The sequence below is a fragment of the Tiliqua scincoides genome, chromosome 3, assembly GCF_035046505.1.
Source record: "Tiliqua scincoides isolate rTilSci1 chromosome 3, rTilSci1.hap2, whole genome shotgun sequence".
In the NCBI taxonomy this organism is placed as follows: Eukaryota; Metazoa; Chordata; class Lepidosauria; order Squamata; family Scincidae; genus Tiliqua; species Tiliqua scincoides.
Window position 1 is genome coordinate 130,060,452 of NC_089823.1, and position 27,213 is coordinate 130,087,664.

Below are 27,213 nucleotides of genomic sequence, written 5' to 3' on the forward strand. Positions count from 1 at the left end.
GGGCGCTGCAAAGTGCTGTGAAATTAGCCCCTCCCATTCCCACCCCTGCCTATTCTGGGCAGTGACATCAATGCACAGGAGATGCCATTTGGTTCAGCAACCTGCAAGTTGCTGTAGCTGCCCAGAATGGCTCTGCCAGCGAGCGGGAGGGGCTGCTTACATGGCGTGTTGCAGTGCCTGCAGCACTTACTCCCCCCCCAGCTTTGCTGCTGAGCCCACAACAGGAGAGAAAGGCATACTCCTCTCCTTCCTTTGCTCCCTGCAACAGAAAGTCACACTGCCTCTGAACCTGGAGCCAGCATGCAGCCATCATGACTAATAGCTACTGAAGAGTAGCATATCCTCTGTGAATTTGTCTAACACCCCTTTTAAAGTCATCTAAGGTGATGGCCATCACCCTACCCTGTGGCAGTGAATAGCTGACCCTCTATTAGGAAGAGAGACAACAACCTTGAATATACCAAACAGTTGCAATGAAGTGTGTTATTCCAAGTCGGTTACATGGGTACTAAATTCTAGGATGCAGAAGAGTGTTGGTCCCACTGGATTTTCTTGAAAGAAGTCTCAAAAAATCCCAGGAACAGATGGTGCAGTTCACCCCTCAACCTTGGTTGAATCCCTTAGTGTTGCTACCTTCTTTTTCTGGTCCTGCCATCTTGTTCCTGCATCAGCAGCCTGATACACCAAAAATGAAACAGATGAAGCTTTCCCGGACAGGTATCTTCATGCCAGGAAGCTGGACTTCTAAATTTCTGCTTATCAGGCTATTGCTAAAGGCAAAGAAATTGAGAAAAGAGGCCAGCAAGTGAAGAATCATCATAGCTGCCTCCTCTTTAAAAAGCAACAGACGGTGAGGAGGAAAGGGGAAAAGAGGCAATGATTTACATTATCATTGTATTTGTAGACTTATAATGTGAGCTACTTTGGGGGCCTGAGGTCAAAAGGTGAGATAAAAATCTCCCAAATAAATGCGCTAAATAAGTAGGTTGCTTTATTACAAGTGGCAGCCCTCTTGTCATTGGTCCTGCTGGCAGCAAAAAAAATTGCAATCCCTTCCTGTGAAGGTTCTTCACAGAGTACAGGAAATATCTGCTCCAGTTTGCCATTTCACTGGATAGCGCACTGCACTTCCTGTGCACAACAGTGGCAAACTGGAGTCAATCCTTGCTAGAGATCAACTTGTAAATAAGCTTCCCAACAGGACACTTTTAAGAACATGGAATTTCTCTGCCATTTTTTGCACATGCCTGCACCCACCCAAAAGAATTTAATGGAGTAAGGAAGGTCAGTCTTCAGAGAGCTTTTGCAAAAGAACAGCAGCAGTGCAAGCAGATACAGCCATAGTTTACGCCTCAGCCTGACTACAGAACAAAATAGGAAATGGAGAGTTGGTTACACTAGAACAGGGCCAAGTCACATTGCCTTGATTACTATGTGCTTTACTTGAGCTGACTGCAGCTTGTCCACTTCTCCTCTGCATGCCTAAGACCCGTATTACTTACGTATCTATTTTTTAAACACATGCTCAGGGTGTCATACATAGTTTCTCCCTTTCTTTAGTCTTCACAATAACCCTGCGAAGTGAGACAGAGATAGTGACTGGCCTAGGGTCACCTAGGAGCCTTCATGGCGCAGTAGGGATTTGAACCTGGATCTTCCAAATCCTGGTTCTTGGTCATGGTCATGCAAATGTGTCCTTGTACAATACCAAGCCATTTTCTCTGAGTTGACTGCATTATAAAGCAGTTTAAGTGATATCCTTACCACCTCCACAAGGCAAGCACTGCACAGACCAGACATGTGACAATGACAATGGTAGGACTGCAGGTGGTGGGTGCCATTTTTGAATGCAAGTTTTACTAAGTATAAATGCGTTTTGCGGCAGCGGGATGCACCATATTCTAGCTGCCTTCCTGGGCCAGATCTGCTGATACAAGGCAATGCAGACTTGCACCAGCGATTTAACAGGTGCAGGTCTGAGTTTCCCCATTACAGGCAGCTGGGGCTTACCGTGGGGCAAGGGGATGAATGTCTCTTTACCTCATGGAGCCCGCCAGCATTCCAACAGCCCCCATAGGATGCAGCAGAGCATGCACTGGTGCCACTGCATTGGTATGGGGGACGTTGGGTGAAACCGGGTTGTCCATTTCTGAAATAAAATAGTTGGCTTTCTATACACAAACTAACATTTGAGAAATGGATTCAGAGATGGAGAGAATACCAGAACAGGAAAAGAGCAAAGCAAGACACTTACTGTGTAGGAAAAAAAGATGGGGTCAGTGGAAGAGAGTCAAGGAGGCCATTCCCAGGCAAGAAAAAGTGGAAAAAGGAAACTGAAGGAGGCTGCAAAACGATACGGAAACAATTTAGCCCACAAGAGTAAGAGATACCGGACAAGAAGAAAATGCATCTTTACAGAGGTTTGCTCTGGGGTGATCAATATATTTAGAACTCTTATCTGAGGTCCACCAAAACATTTGCCCATGGAGATGCTGCATAATTTTATAGAGTTAAGAGCTCGGGCGATGAAGAGCCCAATGGCGTATTATCAGATGTTTTGAGACCCAAAATGACATGTACAGGTATAGCTGACATCATTCATGCGCATGTAAATACAAATTTTGGGGCCCATCATCACATATTCTACAAAGGGGACAATTCTATCTGCTAAAGCAGACACAGGCAAGACAACTGATTTTGCTTGTGTTCATATGTAAATTCTCTAATAGAGAGCTAACCTTTTATTCAACACTTTTAATAAGTAAAAGCACTTTATAATCCTTATTTTCCCATTTCCTTATTTTCACAACAAGACTTTGAGGTTGTAAGAATTATTTCCCAGGTGCGATCCAGTGAACACAGACTCTGTCCACTGCTCTGTTTTGGCTATCGGGAGAGAGATACTTAATTTATGGTAGAAATAGGTTTATACCTACTGACTACCAGACCATCTTGTTTGTTACCCTCTCTCCTTCCTCCATTGCCTTATAGTGGTTGTGATGTGGGTGGTACAACAACATTTTTCATGGCAATAACGATTAAAGAAATCTTTAAGGTCAGAAAGTGACAACTTCATCCAGCAAAGCAGCTTGAAGCAATAAAATTCCATCTCATTTCTGGTAGGGCTCCTATCACTGATGAACAAGTGATTATTAAACCAGGTTTAAGCTACCCATTCAATTATGATAATGTCAGCAAGGAGTGCTATCCTTGTCAATGTACATATCGGTGTACGGAGATGAAGGGCCACAGTTCTTGCATTACGACAGATGCTTTTAAAGTGGGCTTGCAGTAAAATTGCAGCCATGTTCTAGCTCCTCCAAAAGTGGTTACAGAAATGCAGAGCCCTGGCTGGATACAGATTAGCTGATAAAGAAAAGGGTCACAGCTTAGTGGAGGTGCATGTGCTTTGCATGCAGAAGGTCCCAAGTTCAGCCTCCAGCATCTCCAGGTAACATGGGCTTGGGAAGTCTTTTGCCTGAGAACCTGGAGAGCCACTGTCAGCCTGAGGTAGACTTCATTGGACTTGATAGCGCAGTGCACTCCGTAGAAGGCAATTTTTTATGTTCATTTTTTTAAATAACATTTGAATACTGATAACTTGCTCCATGGACCTGCATCTGACCAGATTCTCCCAGGCAATGTCTTGACCACCAATGTCTCAAGATCATGGTGATACTATGACATGTTGATTATATTATAGCGTATAAATACATCTTTACAATAGTCTGGAAGGGCATACATAATTCCTGTTGAGGGCAGGAGCACTCCTGTTGCCATGATCTTTGGATATTTCCAGTGGTCAAGGACCAAAGGACTCCCCTTAACCACCATGAGACCTTTCCTTTGCTTTGAGGGGCCTTTCTTCACCCCATTTTTGTGACTAGTCTCATGGCACATACTCACACAGTGTGTGCTGGTGATGCTGACTGAGCTGGTGACGAACGTCAACCCACTGTTCATGCTGACTTGAAGGTAAACCACCCTGGAGCGCAAACAGAGACATTTATTAACGCTGTGGTCTTTCCATCCACTGTTCACAATAGCTTTTCCAGCTGTGTGCTGGGCATCCAGCTGCTATGGAAAGTATGCCCTTTCCTTGCTGTAAATGGGAGTGCAAAGGTTCTCAAACCACCCCCCCCCCCGTTCATTCAGGCTGATTGGTCTGTAAGTTTAGAATTCTAGGGTTAAAAAAAAGCTTCTTGAAGAATGGAAGGCTATTACAAATCACTCATGCTCCAAAAACAATGAAAATTATCTTCTATAATAATGTCTGCACCTTATAAGCAGTAGACACGTTCTACTTGCACACTAATTTTTCATACTAAACCTGCCTGAAACGTATTGTCTCTGTCTGCAAATACTTTCCAAAGTCTTCTTTTTATGAAAGTTGGAGGCAACACGGAAGCTCAGAATGGCATTGCTACAAAAAGACCCAACTTCCCGGCCCAGATGTCAGTAAAGTGGCCTATGCAATGACATGTATTGAGACTGTTGACTGCTTTGCTCCAAACACATGCTCCAATGGGTAAAGTGCTTTGGAAAAGTGGCTTCCAGGAGTACCCAATACTGTCCAGCTGATTCACCAAAGCAAAGTTGCAAAGTTCACAGATGCAAAGGGCCCACTATATTCACAGGGTCAAACTAGGGTTTGCCCTGTGGAGTCTAAACCAAGAAGGAAACAATATTTCTTTATGTTTGCAGTTCTAAACTTGTTTAATTTAAGCCTCATGACAGGCCAAGGCAAAGGAGAGACACTGCTGGGTCTGCTGGATGACTCATTCCCTAGGGCAGTGTTTCTCAGACTGTGGGTCGGAACCCACTAGGTGGGTCGCGGGCCAATTTCAGGAGAGTTCCCATTCATTTCAATATTTTAAAAAATATATTAGACCTGATGCTACCATGGTATGTGACTGCATTTGGGGAAATGTTACAGACCTGTACTTTTAACAAGCTACTATGTATATTCTTTTAACAATGATAGTAAATGGGACTTACTCCTGAGTAAGTGTGGGTAGGATTTGAGCCTAGGATTATTAAAAATTTTCCTGCTTGATGATGTCACTTCCAGTCATGACATCACTTCTGGTGGGTCCTGACAAATCCTCATTCTGAAAAATGGGTCCCAGTACTAAATGTGTGAGAACCACTGCCCTAGGGAATTGATTGTACCTATGTTGTTTTGCTCAGCTCCCAACTTCACACACTTTCTCATTTTGAGCGGAAAAAGATCAGTCCCTGGCTTCATGCTAGACAGAGAATCACTGAGAAGCAAGAACTCCTTTTTGTTGCTTTTTGGCTTGTCCCAGCCTGATGTGAGGTAAGTGAATGACCCTGACCCTGACTTGAGAGAAGAAATCAGGCTTATTCTTTCACTTCTGTATGGACAAATTGCAATGGAATGAGAGAAAGAGAGCAAGAGATCCAAGCTGTATTGATCTTGGTTCACAGGGGTTTTGGGATATGTGTGTGTGTGTGTGTGTGTGTGTGTGTGTGTGTGTGTGTGTGTGTGTGTAAGAACAATACAATGCTAATGTGCTGCTACTACTTAATAATAAAGATAAGATAATCTGCAACCCTTTGAGAAGAAATGTGGATGGGGAAAATTTGTATGTTTCCCTTTCAATTTTTTTTTTTTCAAAGTGCCTTGTCTTTTGGGTGCTTAAGAAACAATAAATATTATCCCTAGCAACAATGTTTGGAAAAAACTAAATAGCCCCTGGTTCACAATGTAAAGTAACGAGTCCCCCTTAATTGGGCTCTTTGGGGCAAAGAACTGAACCTCCAGTCTTGCTCATATATAACTCCCTCCGCCCCATATGTAGAAACATAAGCTACTCACTGTCCAGCATCTTCTATAACGGGAGCAGGGCAAAGTAAGTATGTGTCTTGAACAACTGTTGGTTTTTCATCTGAAGTAAAGAAACAAAAATCACCTTCTTTGAACATAAACAACAGAATCTGAAGCTTTCGTGCTACAGCAGCACTAAACCCAAAGAACAGTACTCAAAGCAGTTGCAGGGAGTTTATCTCAGAAGGCCAAGAAAGTTTCTGAAGTAAGACAAAAAAAATCCTCCAGGAACTCCATTTCAAAGGGGAGGAGATGGGGCAGAAAGGAGGGTGGACCAGGCCTGTGAGGGGGACAGGTTCGGTAGCAACAGCACCTTGCCGAACCCTAACCCTCTTCCCAGACCTGATCTGCCTTCATGGATCAACACGGACCTGTGCCAACAACATTGCTGGTGCAAGTCTGAGTTGACCCATAATGGCTTCTGGGACTTACCTGAAGGAGATCACTAGCAGCCAAAACTCCCCCATCGTGATACAGTGGAGCCTGTGCCACTGCTTCTACATCAATGTGCAGGGAGTTAGGATTGGACCAAAAGTCTCTTGACATTCCTTGTACATCCTATGCCTTGACACTTTGCATGTGTGGCCTTCAAAGGCCATCCCCAACACTATACCTTTCACTGTCAGGACAAGAGAACTGCTGCAAGCTACGTTATGATGAAAAATTTACTGTGGAAATTTACTCTGCATAGAGACAGGCCTAGGGGTTCTGGGATTGCCCATGACTGACGGCCCAATCCTATCCACACTTTCCTGGGAGTAAGCCCCATTGACTCTAATGGGACTTACTTCTGAGTAGGCATGCATAGGATTGGGCTGCCAGTCTTAAGTAGTCATGGACATAGATGTCCTTTATACATTACCAATTTTCACCACCACACTCAGTAGTGAAAGTCCACTTTTCACTTTGCAGGTGGCAAAACAGCAATATCCATCAACCTGCCTACTTACTGAGGGTCATGGTGTTATTGATCTTGAAACTGCAGAGTACTTGGTCAATATTCCTTGCATAATAAAAGCCATTGCCTTTCACCACCACTTGGTAGGATTCTGTAAGGATACAAATGTTGAGATGAGCAGACAGTATGACAAAATGTATTTCAACCCAGGTAATCATGGAAGATTTTCTTATTCTTGCTTACAAACTTTGGATTTACACTCTGTTTAAGTTCTGGAGCTAGTTTCCCTGAAACCACATTTCAAGCTTAATTTCAGCAATGTTAGCCTGAGTAGAGCACAGAGTACCTCTTCAAATGCAAACACCTTGACCATTGTTACTATAAGTACCCTATATACCATGACTGTAAGTAATGCCCAACTCCAGTCAGAAATCCCTGGAAGAAAGACATTTTCCAGGATTTAAATCAGCAGAGGAGGATACAGGAGGGGAAGATATTTTCTTAGGTCTCTTTCTCTTTCCTTTTTTTTTATCCACTTCATCTCCTGGAAACATTGGAGGAAACCAGAAATAAAAGGATGTTCCTGGCTAAGTCTCAGTCCCAAAAGCCTAGATGTGCCTTAAATAATGAAATACAATTTTAATACATGGAAGTATGGAAGATTAGGGAAAGGTGAAGCATTTATTCCTTATTTCCCCTCATCTTTGGTTTATGAGCTTGTAAAACAACCCATCTGCTTTTTGTTTTGCAGTTTTAGTATAAACATACATGACCCCGCATGTATGCACTGCTGAAACAGAGACGCCTGCGTTGGCTTGGCCATGTCGTGAGAATGGATGATGGCCGAATCCCAAAGGATCTTCTCTATGGAGAACTCGTGCAAGGAAAGCGCCCTACAGGTAGACCACAGCTGTGATACAAGGACATCTGCAAGAGGGATCTGAAGGCCTTAGGTGGACCTCAACAAGTGGGAAACCCTGGCCTCTGTGCGGCCTGCTTGGAGGCAGGCTGTGCAGCATGGCCTTTCCCAGTTTGAAGAGACACTTGGCCAACAGTCTGAGGCTAAGAGGCAAAGAAGGAAGGCCCATAGCCAGGGAGACAGGCCAGGGACAGACTGCACTTGCTCCCGTTGTGGAAGGGATTGTCACTCCCGAATCGGCCTTTTCAGCCACACTAGACACTGTTCCAGAACCACCTTTCAGAGCGCAATACCATAGTCTTTCGAGACTGAAGGTTGCCAACAACAACATGACCCTGAGTGGAATGTGAATTCATTCTTGGAATGAGTGGAATCCAGGACAAATGAAACTCATTGGTTCTAGTCATATCCGTTCTGTAAATGTACAGGCTGGGGGCAAAACTGGCACAGTTGGGTACCAAGTGATGGGTCCTGTAAGAAATTCCAAAAGGGAGCCCCCAAAATGAATGAGATTCCTGAAGTAAAAATTTTCCACACAGACCTCCAGTTTTATTTTTCTAGATATCTACTAAATAACCACATAAGCTGGCCGTGTAACCTCCAGTGAATGAAAGAAAATTCTTCAATGTTGTAATTATTTCTGCCTGGAAGAAAACTACTAAGGGTTGAAATGTGGAAGCCACAGTCGCATGGGGAAATATCCTAACACAAGGGCTAGAAGGAGATATCAGAGTCTTAAATAAGATGTTGAATGTGGAAGGGCATTTAATCAGCATTACATTTTAGTTATTGTCATACTGTCAGAGAATACTGGGGTTTGTTTGAATTAGTGAAGAAACTAACAAGGAGAAGGGGAGAAAGTTCTACTTGCTGATTTCAATATGTCTTGAATTCCTTCACCAATAAAACAGGTGTGAACAAACTGTTCCATCACAGCTGGTGTGACCCTGCAATATATATTATTTAAATATATAGCTGGATTCCATGGAATGGTCCTGAACAAGTCTCCGGACACCATTTCTGAAAGTACCACTGTACAAAGGAGTTGTGAGGATAAAGAAGATCAATATATTTAACAAACAGAATTATTCACTTTACTACAAAGGTATATAGATTTTCTTTTCATTAAATTAGGCTTATTAGAAAGGAGTACTGGTTCTCATTATTTTAAAGGTTTTCAAAAGCCATAAGTAGAAAGGGTAGCAAACAGAAAAAGTTGGCAACACAAAGATCTGTGAACTCAGCCTTCTCAGGACTATTTCTCCTTTGTTCCCTTTGGCCATCCCCCTCCCCCACCAATCTCTTCCTTCTGCCTGGGTTGTCACTGCTGTCTACAGGAATCAAGGCTTTGCAGCTTCCTCTCCCATTAACAGGTGCATAAGCAAAAGAGAAAAACTACCTGTTTCCATTACTGCTAGGAGAGCAATGGAAACTTGGGTCCCTGGCTTGTGTCCCCAAGCCCACCTCCCTGGTGCCTAATGCCATGCAGCACGGCTCAGTTCTGGAGAACACAACTCTACTGAAATGGCTAATTCTATTTAATTTGGGGCCGTGGCTCTGCCTGCGTCCTTTTCTTTCTTAGTTACTGTCAGATTCAAAATTGCTGATTTTGACAAGACAACGGAGGGAAAAAGGTCAGCAGAGAACTAAGCAGGCGGTGCTGGCAGCGAGATGGTGGGTTCAAGCTGGTGCGCACTGGCTGGGCTGTCGGCTTTGCTTCTGTGACTCTGATGAGGACCTGACTGTTTGCATCCACACCTGGGAGTTGACACAGCCAGTTGGATGCCACATCCAGCACAACCTTTCAATCAAGTCAGCGCACTGTGAGCATAATCAAAGCAATGAAGCTGCTGGGAACCTCTGACTCTGGACTGATAGCCTCTTTACAGGCTGTGCATCTCAGTCACTTTCGATCAAGGCAAAAAGAAAGATCCACATTTGCAAAGAGGCTATAGACTGGGGACTACAAATCGGCAGGGTCACAAAACATTAAGTACAAGAGAACTGTCATAATTCAGACAGACTAATCAATCTGTCCCTGACTCAACCAGCATTCATTTTTCTAGATAGCAAAAATCCAGCCCGGTATTTACCATTCACTAGTATTTACTGCTCACTAGAATCATGTGGAAATGGTTGTACCAGAAAAAAAGCCAAATACAATGACATTCTTCAACAAAGGATTGCTGATATGATACTGCTAAAATCTTATGCCAATTCAAAATGTCAGAGGTCCAAGCCCACTTTCTATTCACTCTAAAATGTTATAAATTGGAAAACAGGTGGGGCCTCAGTATCCATGGGGGACTATTCTCAGACCCCCATGGATACTGAAAACCACAGATAATGAAATCCACGGTTTCGGCCCCTTTCAACCCTCCAAAGGTTATTATATAATATATAGCTGGAAGCCTCCAGGGACTTCCCTGGGTCTCCAAATGCCCTATATGGGTAAAAACATCACTTCCGGTTTCCCTCCAGAAACCAGAAGTTGTGTTTTTTTGGCTGGAACAGCCATTCTGAAGCCCACAGAGGCTGCGGGCGGACATGCGTGGGCTCTGCAGGCTTAAGAAAGCCCCCTGAAGGCAACCAGGGCTCAATACTGGTCACCGCCAGAGGCCTCAGGTTGGGCCAAGTATGGCTGAACGTAGGTCCGGGAGACCCACATTGAGTCAGATCCGCGGTTACAAAATCCACAGATACAGAGGCTCCACCTGTAGTATAAATTTATGGTATTTTCACTGTCAGCTCTTTAGAATCTGATGTGGCACAACTAGTTTCTCACCAGCAGTCAGCTCTTTCACCCTTGGCCCAGATTCTACCTTAAATTAAAACTACTGAAAGTGTAGTAGGTCCCCAAATCAATATAAAAGATTGGAAGTTCAATCTTAACTTGCACTGGAAAAGCCAGGCCAAATGGCTTACACTGTATCCAAAACAAGATAGGTGCTGGCTAGAGGGCAACTTGGAGTAAAGAGATATTTCTTCCATTACCCTAATGCCCTAGTCAGCCCTATAGGGCTACTCAGATCTATTCCAGTGAAATTGCCAGTGCAAATCTGAGCAGCCTGTGTAAAACTGAGTGGGATTACAATTTAACACAGGCTGCCGAAGTCAGTCTTCCCAACCTGGGCCCTACCTGTCTCCTGGTTCGCCATCCCCCACCCAAAAATGCCCCTTCTCACCTTGTAACACCCTCCTGCCACCCTTTCCTACTCCCTGTGCTGGGCTGGCATAAGCGTACCCCTTCCAGGCCTGGCAGGCTGGTGCACATCCTTGCACCGGCCCAGACAGCTCTTGAGTAGCCACAAATGTGCTTTACATCACGCTCACAACACTCCTGTGCCCTGAGGATGCAATCCTATACACAGTTACCTGGGTGTAAGTCCTATTGAATTAAAAGGGGCTTACTTCTGAGGAGACACGTATTGGATCATGCAGTGAGGCTCAAACAGCCAATCTGGATTTTACTCCTATGCACATTTACCAGAATGTAAACCCAATGGAAGTGAGTAGGCTTACTTCTATGTAGACATGCATAAATTGTGCTGCCAGATTCTGGTTAAACATTACTCTCCCTGAATTAAAAGTAGCTACATTTCAAGTCATTCGGACTTAAATACTTACAACTTGAATCTTCTGAGATGCGTGCTATAAGCTACCCTGAAACTAAAGGATAGGATGGGGTATAAATATAATACTTTTGTTAGCCGCTTTGAACATGAGAAGGAAAATGAAAGTCTACTAAGTAAATAATAACAAACAAGTCACAACTGTTAAAAAAAATAGTACCGTGTGGACAATCCAAGTTGGAAAATTAAAAAGAACATGTTCATTCACACCATCATCCAGAGAGTTATCAAGAATCTTTGTTGGGAGAGTAACTATTCGATGGATTGTGCTTCATGGAGCAGTATCTTGCTCCGATATAAACTCACCTCCTGCACAGATGCTTGATGGTTCAGCTGCCAGGATCTCAATACAGGATTTCTTCAGAATCTATAGGATTCAAAGCATGGTACTGTTTTTAAAGAAGGAAGGTCTACATCGATTTAACAAATCAAGAATGGGTGCATTTGTTGGGCTTCCTGAATGCCCCACTTACTGAATCAATGGTGCCTCTGAGAGCATAAAAACCTCCAGTCACAGGGAACACATGATCAATGCTATCTGCAATGGTTGACAGCTGCAAAGACAAACAATTGTAAATGTGTGACAGAGGAAAAAAAATGTCTAGTAAAGCTCTGTCTGGGCTTGGGAGACACAGCGCTCCAGGAAACAAGAGACTTAAGTTGCAAATTTGGAATACATTCACATAAATCCTTAAAAGACATGCAGATTTTTAATTAAAAATTAAAAAGGATTACCATTTATATAGACTTTTTTGAATGTTCAAAACATCTCACACACACAATATTATAATTTTAAATTTCTGTCCTGCTGCTCCTGCCTCATCCCCTCCCCCAAATTTCAGTGAGCCCAAAGCATCGAATATAAGAGGGATACAATATAATAATTAAAGCAAAATAATACAATTTAAAAAATGAATCAATCATTCCCCAAAGGCCTTTTTAAAGAACCAGTTCTTTAACTGGTGCTAAAAAGCATAGTGATGAAGGGCTTTTTGATGGACAGTATTCCAGAAGTGGAGGAGAAAAAAATCTCTTCTGCCTCCTACATTGCCTCCTCCTATTTCTACAAGTTCAGTCCAAAGTACGAGATAGTCCCACTCTAGTGTGCACTACAGTAGATATGCAGCCTAATGCATTAATGGCCTATTCATATTGAGGATTGGTTAGGTGCTTGCTGGACTTTATGACAGAAGTAAATTGCTTCTGGAAGCACATGCAGTGCACCAGCAGTGACCATTCTGAGTGCATAGCCGCAATGAGTGGCAGTGGAGGAGGTCCACTGCTAGACCCACAAAGATAGATGTAATCGCGGTGGGAGCAGGGAGGGGAGGAACAGGGGTGTTACCAAGGGGGAGGAGGGAGGGGAGGGTTCAGAATGGTTTAGGAAAATAAACAGAAGACAGTAATGGAGGATACAAGGATCATGGAGCCACGTGGCAAGAAATGATATAAACAATACAGGATAACCATGAATCTGAAATACCCAGTAATTAGTAGCACAGAAGGAGATAAGACTGACTTCTGAAATCCAGAAGCTTCTGCAGTTCAGATGTTTTTAAAAGGAACCTGATCATGCGTATTATTGTATTCAAGCAAGATATTTGCTGTTTTCTATAGGCACAGAAGCAGGTTGCAGAAATCATCTAGAGCAGTGGTTCTCACACATTTAGCATCGGGACCCACTTTTTACAATGAGAATCTGTCAGGACCCACCGGAAGTGACATCATCAAGCAGGAAAATTTTTAGCAATCCTAGGCTGCGATCCTGCTCACACTTACCCAGGAGTAAGTCCCATTTACTATCATTGTTAAAGAAAAATATACTTGTTAAAAGTAAAGGTCTATAACATTTCCCCAAATGAAGTCACATACCATGGTAGTATCAAGTCTAATCTATTAAAAATAAAATATTGAAATGAATGGGGACCCACCTGAAATTGGCTCGCGACCCACCTAGTGGGTCCCGACCCACAATTTGAGAAACACCGATCTAGAGTCTTCATGTGTGATGCAAGAATCAGGTCTCATCCAATAACATATAAAACCGGTCAAAATTACCTGGGTTTCGTTAAAGTCTTTCACACCAACACAATAGACAATTGCTCCGAGGCTCCTCGCTTTGTCAGCCTAAATAAAGTCAGGATTACAAGTCATATACACTCTTGAAGAGCCAGGCATGAACACTTGCAAGTTTCCATAAACTTTGATAAAATCCAGACACCACTTACTTCTTTCTCTGCATAATAAAACTGAGCCTCTTGCAGCTCCCCATCAGTGAGTGCAATGATCACACTAGCTGTCTGGAGTCCTGCAACATTAGCAATAGGGTTATTGATGACCAATACAACAACACAAATACTGTATATATCTAAGATAAATTGTGTATATAAATGAAACTTGAAAAGAAACTGATTGGTTCTTTTAGAGCCAATGGAGACCAATTTCTGTATTCATGCAATTCCCTTTTCCTCTCTATGGTTCCATGTGCTTTTTTCTTGTCAACTGTTGCTTACTCTAATGCTGTCTTCCTCCATCATCTAAACCACACTCAAACTCCTGACCTTGCAAACAGGATAAAATTGCACTGAGCACTGTGGTCATGTACCATCTATAGTAGTCCGTTCTGTGTTTTGTGCAACATGTAGCACACTTTTAGATTTTTTTTTAATATCCTAAAAACATATTAGAAATGGCAGGTTGTAAATTCAAAAATGCATCATAAAAACCTCCCAACTCACCTACTTTGCATACTTTGACCATGATCCAGGCAACATTAAATGTGCCTAGATTCCATTGGAAGTGCTAATAACATGCTTAAATTTCTTCCCATTGGGCCTAACAGTGCTCAGCTTTGGCTGGATCATATTGTTTGTTCTTATTTCATGATTTGGTGGAGAATTTTAGACTTCTTTCTGTAGGACGTGAACACAGATTTCTTAGGCAACAAGCACTTCCACTGAATCACTTGGGAACTCTGGCTGCCCAACTAGGACATATGTAATAGCTAGCTTAATGAAAATCCTAACAAAGACACTTCTGACAAATCAAAATCATTGTTACATCAGTCTGAAGGAACTTAAATATAGCTATGGGCAGCCATATCCTTGTTGACACCCCAAGCAGTGATACTGTGGAGCCAACCTGGCATCTGATATTGCTGGTGCAGGTCCAAGTTGACTCATGAAGGCAGATCAGGCCCAGGAAAGAGGTTAGGATTCAGTGGGTGCCACTGCCACTGAACCAGTTCCCTTCTTGGGCCCAATTTGTCCTCTCCCCTACCCTACCCATGCTCCATTTCACCCTCTCCATTTTACCCTCCATCCAACTCCCTCTGAACCCCCTACCTGCAGCAGCAGGTGCCCATTTTGTTGTCATGTGGACATAGCTGCTTGCCACTTCTGCCAGTGGTCAGGCTGCACTCTCCAGCACTGTTGCATTTGTGACAGCTGGAAAGTGCATTACACCACTGAAATATGCATTACAACAGCATAACCACCAGATAGGAGCAGACCATAAAATGCTGTTGTATTCCTAGATGTGTTTTTGAAATAATTCATCATAGTTTCAAATGTCTCTCTCAGTGTAGCCTGAAATTAAAGACACTGATAACTGTTGACAGGTTTCTTATGCCAAACATTCTTTTCTTATTCATGTGACAGAAACACAAGATCTTCAAGGTGACCTTGAAAAGGGAGCAAAAAAAAAAATAGGGGCATGTGTGTTTTGCTTTTGATAAATCAGTATTGATTATCTGGTTTCAAAAGTTTTCCTTCCTTTTATTTTATCTGAAATAGTAGACTTAAACATGCATTTTCTTATAACTGAGATTGATGGAAGAAAAAAAGCAATTTAATGCATTTTTTTCCTATTAGAGGAGTTCACAGATGCAAACATTAGAAAATGAGCAATAGGCTTATTATCTCCAAACTTGACACTCATGGATAATTAGATGTAATATATATATATATATATATATATATATATATATATATATATATATATCTATCTATCTATCACCGGGACTGCTGTGATGCCAAAATGGCTGCCACAGCATCCTGTACACAACAGGGCAGCCACCAGCGGCTACTCAGGGGAAGGGGTCTTTCGTCCCCTTCCCCTGCGTAAGAGAAGTAGCCCCGCAATGGGGATACTCGTTTCTGTGGCAGCGATTCTTGGGCCGCTGTAGAATTCAGAGCCTCTGTGTCGGGCCGCGCAGCCCAACATGGAGCTCAGAATCTGGTGGAGCTGAGCTCCAAGAATCCCGCCTCCCTCCCACCCCTGTCCCTCCCCCAGTGCACTTCCTTCCTGCCCTCTCCCCACCTCCCCCCACCCTGGAATGCCTCATCCCTGCCTCCCCCACATCCTCACTACCTCTCCACGTGATCACTGCGCAGCGGAGCACCGGTGTTCCACAGGCGATAGCCTAGCGCCAGCTGGTGCTGGACTAACTCCGGTACTGGGGGTTGCAGCCTTACGACACTCAGCGCCGGTGGAGGACCAGCGGTAAGAGCTCAGGATTGTGCTCTGAGACAGTTTACCCTTCACTATTAAGGAGTTTGGAAAAAAAAATCTGGACAGAATATGGCAAAAAAGGAAATAATGAATAAATGTGGGTATGAAAAAGTGGTCTTTTGTTTGAAAAAGTTGTGCTTTTTTTACACAAAAGAACAAATAAAAAGGCAGGGATTGCCTTTTAGATATAATTTTCACTTTCAAATCAGAGAAGACCTGACACAAAATAAGTCAATGAATGGGTTCCTATGCCAAATACTTCCATAGAGTTACCCTGAGTACATAGCTCTAAAGCACAAAGCCAATGCAGATGAACATTTGCACAACACTTGCATGTCATTTACTACTTGACAAACAGTTGCTTGTGTAATTCTGCCAAGCAGCGAGGTAATTTTAGCAACCTTCACTCAGGGAAGCAGCAGAATGGGAAAATTCTCCTCACCACCTGGTAGGATGACACAGACAACCTGCTTAAGTGCACATCATGATCGTTTGTAATTACCCACAATTAGGGCAACTTTATGTTGTTGCACAGAACCGAGAAATTGGAGCACTCAGGAACAGGACAGGACAGGAAAAGCCGCTTCAGTAATGCTACAGCGCACCTTAGTATTTACTAAATTCCATGCAAGAAAAAACATCTGGAAGATTTTGACCCGAGGCTCTCCATACTTAAAAACCAATGAATGTTTAAAAATGAGGAGGAATCTAAACTGAATGCAACATTTGCACAATGGCAGTCCCTCAATTGCTACATGCTCTTTCTTTTTGACATAGTTCTTTCCCCATGTAGTCTAATGGCAAAGCCATACCCAAACCTCCTCCTCCTAATATCTCCTTCTCCAAGATATCTGCAGGAGGAACAAAGAGCTGGTGATAAGAAATATCCCTACCTCCACGATTTTCCTGTTGAATCTGTTCATTTGCCTGCAAGAAAGGGCACAAATGTTATTTCTGTATAGCAAGTGGAAACAGGACAAGCAGCACTTGATAAGTGTAAATCAAAGCACAAGAGTACTGTAGCATCTACCCTTTTAAAGCCTTCATGCATGAACGTGTCTCCTCCAGGCACTTCTCTCTGAAGAATTGCAAGACCACGTCGGATGGCTTCCCTTGGGAAAAAGACAAACTTCTCAGTTATTGTTTTGCTGGTATGTACCAGTTTATTAAAACAGCAAGTCCCCAGAGTATTTGATCACAAGACAATAGCATTGTGGTCTGCTTGCCTTACAGGCTTATGCACAGCTGCAAAGTCTTATCAATGAGAGTAGAGTGGAGAAATATACAATGGGGCTTCCTTCCAAGCAACTGTGCACATCACTGGACTCTTTCTGTAGCATCCACACTGTTTCTGATACAGCAAAGGCCAGCACAACACATCTTCCCTGCCCATTCTTCCTATAAGAATTATCTGTTAAGAGACCCTTGGCAACTTCATGGGCTACAGCATGGGAGGCTGCAGGAGGAGGGACCGATAACCAGAAACCACTAGCAAAGCAAACATGTATTGTAACAGGCCGCATGCCATGCACTATGCAAATGAGTACATGCAAACATGCAGTGGCACACATTACACACTAAAGCACATTGCACCATGCAAACACATGCTGTAAAATATTATACATACATGTATAATAGTATATACAGCTGGGTATGAGTAGAGACAGCTGGGAGAAGAAGCAGGAGAAGGAGGAACTGCTGTGGGTTGGCTGGGAGATTCTGACTGGTTTCTCCCCCCCTCCTTTCAAGCTACATCAGCCTCTGGGTGTGCCAGAGGCATGAGCCTTTGGCAAGGGCCAAAGGGCTCTTGCCCATGACTGTTCGCCCAGTGGATCAAGACTCAGGAGACAGGATGATGCTTCGCTGTGGACTGTGGCTTCAGGGTGTCTAATGCTCTTCGATCACCATTGCCAGCCCTACACCCTTCTTCCTTGTGCAGTGCCTAACAGGATTACAGGGCTCCACTGTATACTATGACTGACTGTCAAGCAGAATTGGTGCAAGCACTCTCAAATTGCAAAATACATTTCAGTATTTTTCAAGGGGTATGAATCATTTTGTTTTTTCCCCTTTTGCCCTGTAGAAAAGAATTTGGGGAAAGCAATACAAAGCTAATGCCCTCCTCAAAAGTAAGTTTTTATCCTTCAGGAAATTGCCAATTCTGTCAAATTCCAAAGCTCTGAACATCTCTGTGTCCCATTCCTCCCTGCATTCTTTATTAAAGAAAACACTTACCTGTCCTCAGTCAACTTCATAACAGTGGTCCCTCGTGAGGAAAAGACAATGAAGGACATACGAAGCATGGGACTGTGAGGCAAAGGCAGGATAAAGCATAATGAGGATCACAACAATAGATAAAATTCACAGTATACTAAGGAGAAGGGAATTTTAAAACCTGCAGTAATTGGCTCTGAAGCCTTCCTATGTTTACACCTCACCTTATGAACTTTTCAGCCAGACTTTCAACAAATGAGAAAATTTCTATCCAGTGGTGCTTGACACTTCCAGACCTAAAGATGAATGATAATCAGTTACCTCAGCAATGATTCATCTGCCAGTTAAATGTGCCCCACCCACCAAATATTCTGTGGTCAGAGTTTGTGGCTGCAATACTAACCACACTTTCCTGAGAGTAAGCCCCACTGAACAAAATAGGACTTACCAGTAGACCTGGTTAGGCTTGTGCCCTGTGTCTCCTGGCTTAGCTTGCACATGCAAAACAAAGACATAAGAAGAGCGCCACTGGATCAGGCCAAAGGCCCATCTAGTCCAGTTTCCTGTACCTCATAGCGGTCCACCTAATGCTTCAGGGAGCACACAAGGCAAGAGACCCCCATCCTGTTGCCATTCCCTTGCACCTGGCATTCTGAAGTTGCCTAGTTCTACTTCAGAAACAGGTGAGAATGAAGTAGTGGCCATGTCTGATGGATGTAGCATTTGCCACCATGCACAATAAGGACATAAGGTTGCCTTTTGGGGTCAAATTGGCTACAACTTCACAGTCAAGAATCTGCAGTGGTATTAACCTACACTCGCTAAATGACACTACAACCCCTTCAGCTGTGCAGGCCTTATCTTTGAGGAGCCAGGACAAGTCATCCCAGCTTTCATCCCTCAAGTGTTGCACCTTGGCCAGGAGAGGGCATTTAACCTTAGCCAGTCCCTCTTGTCCTGTAGCCTCCTTTGTCTATGAAGCCTATAGCAGGAGTGCCTATCCCCAAACTATGCAGCTTTTGAGGCGACAAAGCTGCTCAGTCTCCCAAAAAGATCTCTCCAATGTACCATTCAGTTTCAAGGGTCTAGTCAGTGAACCTTCCCCACATTTGTTGGCTGCCCTGTCAGTCAATAAACCGATCTCCTGAACTAATCCATCAGCATGGAGCAGTATGGGGGCAAAAAATTCTACTCAGCCATAAATTTGCAAGCTAATCTCATGGGGACTATGCATCTCTCCCAAACTGCAACCCAATTACATAAACAGGCCCAATGCTGTCCTGAATGCACCTCCAATGCTTTCTTGGGCCTTTTGCCCAGAGCTTTGTGCCTTCCAACACAGGCATAGGGAAAACATTATATGTAGAAGGGCAGCATTCAAACTGCAGGTAGGTGATCAAATTTTTGATAGCAACCTTTAAAAAAATCCAGAGTGCGATACCATAGTCTTTCAAGACTGAAGGTTGCCAACATCTATTTTAAAAAAACCCTAGTTCCAAAACTTCCTCCACATAGTAAACTGACATGGTTGGGAGCAGTCTGGACTAAAACTTTTCTTGTAACATGCTAGTTTTCTAAATTTAGGGTGTTTGGTAGGATTTTTTTCTTTTTAAACATGGGGAGCATTCAAAACTCTACCCCACTCTAACAGTCTGAAATGGCATGTTCCATTTGATCATCTTAGGTCCCTACCATTGCATTCTGGTGCATGTATTGATTAGGTCTCAGCGAGGAAGTGCCACAAGTTGTGACTTCTCTCAAACATATCAGAACCAGGCTGGGGCCATACTAGGAAACCTCCTGTGCTAGTGACATTGCAGCAAGGAATCTACGTATTTGGCCCTCTTTCTTGAGTTCTGACTAGCTTATCAAGAAAAGGGCAAGGTAGAGGTGACACCACCTGAATCTCCATTGCAACAACACCTCAAGAGTTGTGATATGGCTTCAGAACAACCTACAAGCCTTAAGTATTTCTGTGTGGCCAATATTTTTGGATAACAAGAAAAGCACAAGTATGCTTAATCAGAACAAGTATAGTATTTATAATCATTGTCTATGGCACTCACCACACCCTGCCCACAAAGAACTGCTGAGCAAATTGCAAGAGAAGACATGCACTCTTAAGCTGGTGTTAAATTGCACTGCCTAAGGCTGCACAGAACTACCATACTTCTTTGCATGAGGCATATTATCCATTGCTCTGTGGCATGTCCCAACACATGCACTGCTAATCTTATCCTCTTACAGCCCAATCCTATACATGCTTGCACAGAAGTCATTCAAATTGACTACAATGGACTTTACTCCCAAGTACTATACTACTCTTACATTTATATTCCAACTCTCATCCAACTGGCTCAGAGCTACATCCATGGGACACCCTCTTTGACCCTCACAACAACCATGTGGGGTAGGTTAAACTGAGTGAGCTTCATGACTGGCCCCACTCCCTCTGGTCCAAGTCCAACACTGGAAGCATCACAGCATGTTGCTTCTGCATATGACTGCAGCCTTAGAGTTACCACATTTCAATTTAGGCATGGCTCTGGCGCCTTTATCAGCTAAACAAGAGGGAAAATACAGTGGGTGAATATTTCCCCATCACTGTATCTTCATGCTGGGAAATGCTGTACTATTTATTTCTGCATGACATCCAGCTGTTAAAGGCCACCCAAAATGACAGATGAAACTAGGCAGATGAAGCTACAGGTACTTCCCTTTCAGCTTCCCATGCTAGTACCAGCCCCTCACACTTCTTGCTGCTTCAAGGCTTCAAACCAGAGCAATTTTAGAAAGCATGCCATTCCACTCCTATTCCATCTACACTGGTTGTCAGTTCAAATTCTGGGTGCAATTTAAGGTGCTTTGCAGCCCAATTCTGTTGATGGGCTCTCCCACTGAAACCAGCATTCCATGGGGAAAACACACTTTTTGGCCATTGTAAAATCCAGAACTGCACATAGTCAAAACTATGGTTTCCCAGAAACCAGAGAGGAACTAAACAAGCAGAATGCACAAGGAAACAACAGAGCTGCATGGCACAGCATTCCATAAGAGCCAACTTATTAATTTTGAGTATCTGTTTATCAGTGTTACAAGACAATGATTTGCTATGATGCTCTCAGTACTAGAACTCAAGAGTGAAGAAGGGAATGGAATCAAACCACCAGCCATGCCTGCAATGCTAATGTGCCCACTGACCACATCCCTGGTGACCTCACATTCAGCACTTGACTTTCCTGTTATTTGGAACCAGGGCTAATCAGGGTTCAAAATTCCAAGGAAGACTTTTCTGCACATACAGCTCTATGCAGGGGCCCCTTGCAGAAAACTGTCAAATGCATTGCTGTGTCAGTCAGGTGTGTGTCTAGTGGGGATGATCTCACTCACTCCACATATGTGCATGAAAAGTCTGAAAAGTGCTAAGGGCACTCAGTGAAACCGATGGAGAATGAGTTCAGAACTGACAAAAAGAAGCACACAAAGCATGAAGAAGTGTAGAAAGCATGACCACGTAACATGGTGATGGTCACTGGCTTAGATGGCATAAGAAAAGTTGAACAAATTAGGGCGCAATCCTAACCCCTTATGCCTGTGCTTTCCAGCACTGACGTAAGGGCAATGCTGCTCTGAGGTAAGGGAACAAACATTCCCTTACTTTGAGGAGGCCTCTATGAGTGACACCAAACTGCAGGATGCAGCACACGTCCCATTGGCACTGCTATGTCAGTGCTGGAAAACACTGACATAAGGGGTTAGGATTGCGCCCTTAATGGATGGCAAGCAGAGGCATCTCTAGAGGAAGAGGTTCCCAGGGTAATGATGCTGTGATGTCACAGGACAATGTGATATCACTTCTAGGTTTGGAGGAGGGTGGCGGCGGCTTCACAATGTGGATGCTGCCCCCCATTCCTTCTCCAGTAACTTTTTGAGGAGAGGCACAGAAATAAGTAATGAAAGCAGATGCTTAAAAAGTTCTCTCATGTGCCAGAAATATGTCTAATGTTTATATTTGACTATATAAAAGATTATAAGAATAGGGGAAGGGGTGGTTTGGTACAGGGCAGTGTTCTGTTACGATACTAATTTGTCTCTGAGTTACCAAAAATCAACACACTTGAAACTTTTTTTTAAAACCCTTGCTAAGGTTGTCATAAAGCCCAGGTTTTGCCTGTGTTCTGGGCATGTAAACTGGTACCTTTGGGCCATTAGCTACCCCAGATTTCCAGTTTTCATTCCCCCCCCCCCCCGAGAAAATCCCTAGCCCATGTATAAGCAGCTAAATGAGAGAAATTATTATTGTTAAAAATATTTATACAGTATACCACTTCCCAATAAAAAATTACAGAGAGCAGTTCATATAGCAGCATGGTTCCCTGTCCCAAAAGGCCTCACAATCTAACAAGATGCACAAAAAAAATCAGCAAACAGTCACTAGAAAAGGCTCGATGTTGGGGTGAATAGGGACAGTTACACTGCCCCTGCCAAATATAAAATAACCACCACTTTAAAAAATGCCTCTTTGCTCTGTTAGTAGAGGCAACATCAGATTAGTAAGAAGCCAGCTCATTCCCGTCTTCCACATTGTCTTCCACATGCTCATTCCTCTTCCCGTTGTAGCCAATGAGGGAAGCCACAACTATGAGTGACATGTAGAGGAATCAGTGATATCTTGCATTATACCAACAGAGTTAGGGAAAGACTAGAAGGATAATTCAATTGCTTGAACATGGAATTTTCTGGTTCCTTTGTGTGTCCATCCATCTATGTCCTAGGTGGAAGTGAGCTGTTAGCCAAGTTAGCCTTCGTCATCAGCAAACTGGCTAAAAAGAAGGTTGGGCTGGGTCTCCTCAGAGAAGTTAAATTGCAAAAACCTTCCTACACGTGAGCAGTTTTGTTTTAATTTCCACCTCTCCCAGCATAATTAAATGGCTGTAATCTCCACTTCTCTTCTGTGCAGCCAGAAGGGAAGAGATGGGCTGTTTTATATCTTTTTCTTTTCCTGCCAAACATCTGGGGAGTGAAGGATGAGCCCCAAAGTAAGTTGTCTCCACCCTACAAGGGGTCTGACAGATTCTGGAACAAAAAAGTATCTGGGACACTCTAGGCACAGCTTCCTCCTACGAATTCGAAGAGAGACAACTAAACCTGTTTTTGCTCTCATAACTGAAAGAATCATTGCAATGATGATACCGTACTCTGTAATTGAGAACTCATCCACACAACAATTTTAACAGGTTCTAACAGCAAAAGTTCATGCCTCGCACCAGAAGTGCACACATGGCCATACAGTAGAACAGTTCATATGCTATAAGTACAGTGATGAGTGCAAGAATGTTTCCATCTCTAGTAACACCAACAGCAGCCAGCCCAAGCATTATGCACATCTGTAACTGATTCTAGTAAAGGAGCATGTCCTACCACCAGTCTGATTATCACCAGTGGTATCTCTCCATGGTCAAGAACAATTACAACTCCACACATTTATCCCCCTGGATTTTCCCTTGTTGGAGAAAGATGAAACTAGTACTTGACTGCTAACTGTGTTCAGAGGAGCCTCTGTACAAGTGATACATTTGGGGGCAAACAACTGCATCCGGTTGACTTTGGCTGCGCTACACAAGAAGTTATAACCAATCCATGAGACACAGACAGAGGTGAGGTTTTAAAAGCCAAATATCCTGGAGCAACTTCAGTAAGAGGTAAACTTGCCAGCTGCACAACAGTGCATGATGATGAACTGTATGTGTTATGTGTGAGCTTGGGCTCTTCCCACAACACACAGCTCTTCTTCACCGGACATTCCTGTGCAGTTCAAAAGCTTGCACATTCTCACCCCATGGAAGATGCTCCGAGCAAAATGATGTTTTTGTGACTTTTATGCATTCTTTGGAAACAAGTTTCTCACAAACAGACAGAAAGAAGTTTTTCCTTTTGATTAAAAACTACTCATGGTTGAAACCAGATACCATGTATGGCAGCGTTTCTCAGTGTTTGTCCCCTGCTTTACCACCTTCCATGGTCCACCTACTGGAAGTACCACTGGAAGTAACTGGGGATGATGTCTTCACCAGTTACATCTGGATTGGTAGGCCAGATGCAACACGGCAAACACTAGTAAGAGGCTGAGGGTGGACAGGAGGGCTTTTCTGAGCATATGAAAAGCGCATGCTGGAGCTCTGCCTGCCAAGCCTCCGACCACTGCTTGCGGCGTTGCACTATTGAGTTGTGGGGGTCTCCGAGTACCACCAGGCCCCACCTCCAGTCCCACTGGTGGCACCCGTACCACTGGTTGAGGAGCACCGATGTGTAGCATTGAAGTGCTGATCAAGGTCCCAGGGGGAGCTGAGGGGCAAGAGGCGGAGGAGCAGTGTGAAATCTGCCCTGCCTTGGAGGCAGCGCTGCGCCCCGCTGGGTCTCGTTGCGCAGTGCGCGCTGCGCGCCTTGGCGAGAGCGGCGGGGCTGGCGCGAAGGGGGTCGCGGCTGCAGGCAGGTGGCGGGGCTGGACCCTCCCGCCTGGCTGGCTGCCCCGGGGGGGGGGAAGAGGAGGGGTTGCTTGCTCGCTTTGTGTGCAGCCCGTGGGAGACCCAAGTCCCGCCCCGGCCAGTGGCCCCGAAGGGCCTGCTTGTCAGGCAGGCAGGCACTTACTTGTCGAGGATGAAGTAGAGGTCGAAGGCGCCGTGGCAGGAGGAACGCCGCTCCTCTGGCTCCTCGCCGCCCTCCTCCTCCGCCCGGGCGCCCGACGCCAGGCTGCCCGCGGCCAAGAGGACGGCGGCGCAGAGCAGCAGAGCCCCAACGCGCCCCCGACGCGCCATGTTCGGCCGTCTCCGCTCGCTGCAGCTGCAGCAGCTCCGCCAGCCAGCCTTGCGCCCGTGTGGGACGGGCGGGCGCGCAGGGCGAGTCTCCTGCGGTCGGCACGGGCTGCGATGGATGCGCCAGGCGGGCAGGGGCTGGCGAGACGCTACCTAAAGCCCCATCGGCGGGAGGGGGGGAGGAGGAGGTGGAGGAAGAGGCTGTCTGCAGCTCGGCTCCCGTTTCCTGCGCGCCCTCCTCGGCGGGGAGGGAGGGAAGGGAGCAGCCAGAAGGGCCGGCTGCGGCTGGACAAAGAGGGCTGTCCCGGCTGAGGCTACGATCCTGGTCACGCTTGCCCGGGAGTAAGCCCCATTGACTACTATGGGTCTTACTTCTGAGTAGGCACGCTTGGATTGGCTCTCAGTAAGGGGAGAGGGGAGCCCAGCCCGCCACCGGTCCCACTGGCATCCACCCTGGGGCTGAGCAGAGGGAGGGAGGGAAGCCTTGGCGAGCGGAGTCTCTCCCGGGCTGGGGCTTTTGCAGGCTCCCCTCTTGACTTTCTGCACTCACCGACGTGACCCTCTTCAAGTTTGGGGCCAGCGGCATCAGTGGGGTGACCAGGCGTCCTCTTTTTCCTGGACACGTCCTCTTTTTTAGTCTCCTGTCCTGGAAAACGGAGGCCACAATCCTATCTACATTTTCCAGGGAGTAAAGCCCATTGACTATAATGGGACTTACTTCTGAGAAGATATGCATAGGATTGGGCTCTTAGAGCTCAATCCTGACCCACTTTCCAATACCGACATAAGGACAATGCAACGAGGTAAGGGAACAAACATTGCCCTACCTTGAGGAGGCCTCCATGACTGCCCCCCAACTGCAGGATGCAGCAAATGCCCCACTGGCACAGCTATGCCAGTGCTGGAAAGTTGGTTAGGGTTGTGCCCTTAAATGTCCTCCTTTTCCCTGTGAGCAGGCAGCACACAACCTTCTTGGAATTAATAACTTATATGCAATAATTTAGTCATGTACTACATTTTTCTGGGATGTCTTACATTTTGGGGTACCTTGTCCTCTTTTGTGGTTATGACATCTGGTCACCCTGGGCATCAGACACCAGCCCCCCCCATCCCATACCACTGTCCCCTTGACACTGGAGCAGCTTCCATTGGGAGCAGCAAGGTGTTTCCCAGTGTGATGCTGCCCATTGCGCCCCCCTTCCCCAGTCTTGCTACGAAGGGATACTGCTATAAGGCTGCTATTTTTTCTGCAGAGTGGTGCTGAGAGCTGTTGCCAGCTCAATACAGCTGAAACCACACTTTGCAGAACTGGATATTTTGCAGAAAAGGATATTGCAGAACTGGGAAAGGGGACAACCAAAATGGCCAGGGGGCTGGAGCACCTTCCTTGCAAGGAGAGAGTCTCTCTGAGAGACTACCAGCCCAATCCTGTCCACACTTTCCTGGGAGTAAGCCCAATTGACTCCAATGGGACTTCTGAATAGGCATGCATAGGACTGAGCTCTTTAACGTTTGGAACTTTATAGCTTGGAAAAAAAGCAAATGGGGGGGTTCATGCGCATGAATCAAGACATGCAGTTACGCATGGTGTGGAGAGAATGGACAGAGAGGTTTTTCTCCCTCTCCTGCCACACTAGAACCAGGGGGTCATTCATTGACACTGACTGGTGGGAGATCTAGGAAGGACAAAGGAGGTGCTTCTTCACATAGCACCAGAGTTTGTGGCATTTGTTGCCACAAGATGGGGGACAGCTTAGATCAGCGGTTCTCAAGCATTTTAGCCCCTGGGACCCACTTTTTTGAAATGACACTGTCAGAACCCACCTAGCTTTACAAGATTTTTAAAAAGATGATCTAGAAAGAAATACTATTTTTTATTTATTTACAAGTAATATTAATATGCAAAAAATCCATTTTTCATAATGAGGCAGCCCTAATGAATAGCTTCAATGCTTGAGGGGCTTAGTTATGTGACCCAGCCTTCACCTGCCCCCAATACCTGTCATTGACAGACTTGGAAAAAAATGCACCCAATAAAAGACACTAATTTATCTCCCTGTATTCATATAAGCTTGCAAAATGAAGGAACTCAGCAGTCTGCAGGGCAGTTAGCAGCTATCTTGCAAACTGTAGGAGTTGAGCTCTTTGTAGGGTAGTTAGCTGCTATCTGATTTTTGAATAGCCTCAGGGCTTGAGGCAATTAATTATATGACCTTTCCATCACCCCTGTCTTCTCCAGAAATCAGGTCAGAACCCACCAAGTGGATCCTGACCCACAGTTTGAAAAAAGCTGGCTTAGATGGCTTAAAAAGGATAGTGGACATGGAGGAGCAGTCTGTCAGTCTTTACTGGTTGTGGTGTCTATGTACTGTGGT

At 44.7% G+C, this 27,213-nt stretch overlaps 1 protein-coding gene across 5 annotated transcripts in view; it reads right to left on the bottom strand.

The window, feature by feature from the left end:
• The window catches only part of ANTXRL (ANTXR like), a 54,453-nt gene extending 29,400 nt beyond the window's left edge, over positions 1 to 25,053 (bottom strand). Inside the window, exons 1-14 of one of the 5 annotated variants that reach the window (XM_066620515.1) lie at positions 24,675 to 25,053; positions 18,251 to 18,322; positions 18,048 to 18,119; positions 16,843 to 16,924; positions 16,706 to 16,739; positions 13,529 to 13,608; positions 13,359 to 13,427; positions 11,774 to 11,854; positions 11,607 to 11,667; positions 6,802 to 6,900; positions 5,843 to 5,912; positions 3,907 to 3,985; positions 2,255 to 2,343; positions 634 to 770 (exon numbers count right to left, since the gene is read on the bottom strand). In XM_066620515.1, the coding sequence (XP_066476612.1) occupies positions 668 to 770; positions 2,255 to 2,343; positions 3,907 to 3,985; positions 5,843 to 5,912; positions 6,802 to 6,900; positions 11,607 to 11,667; positions 11,774 to 11,854; positions 13,359 to 13,427; positions 13,529 to 13,608; positions 16,706 to 16,739; positions 16,843 to 16,924; positions 18,048 to 18,119; positions 18,251 to 18,322; positions 24,675 to 24,841 (1,158 nt within the window). In that variant the 5' untranslated portion in view covers positions 24,842 to 25,053 and the 3' untranslated portion in view covers positions 634 to 667. Of the gene's footprint in view, positions 1 to 6; positions 771 to 1,594; positions 2,344 to 3,906; positions 3,986 to 5,842; positions 5,913 to 6,801; positions 6,901 to 11,606; positions 11,668 to 11,773; positions 11,855 to 13,358; positions 13,428 to 13,528; positions 13,609 to 16,705; positions 16,740 to 16,842; positions 16,925 to 18,047; positions 18,120 to 18,250; positions 18,323 to 24,674 lie in introns of those variants that run through there. The other 4 variants (XM_066620514.1, XR_010794097.1, XM_066620516.1 and 1 more) reach the window with 4 other exon arrangements.
• Positions 25,054 to 27,213: the final 2,160 nt, after the last annotated feature.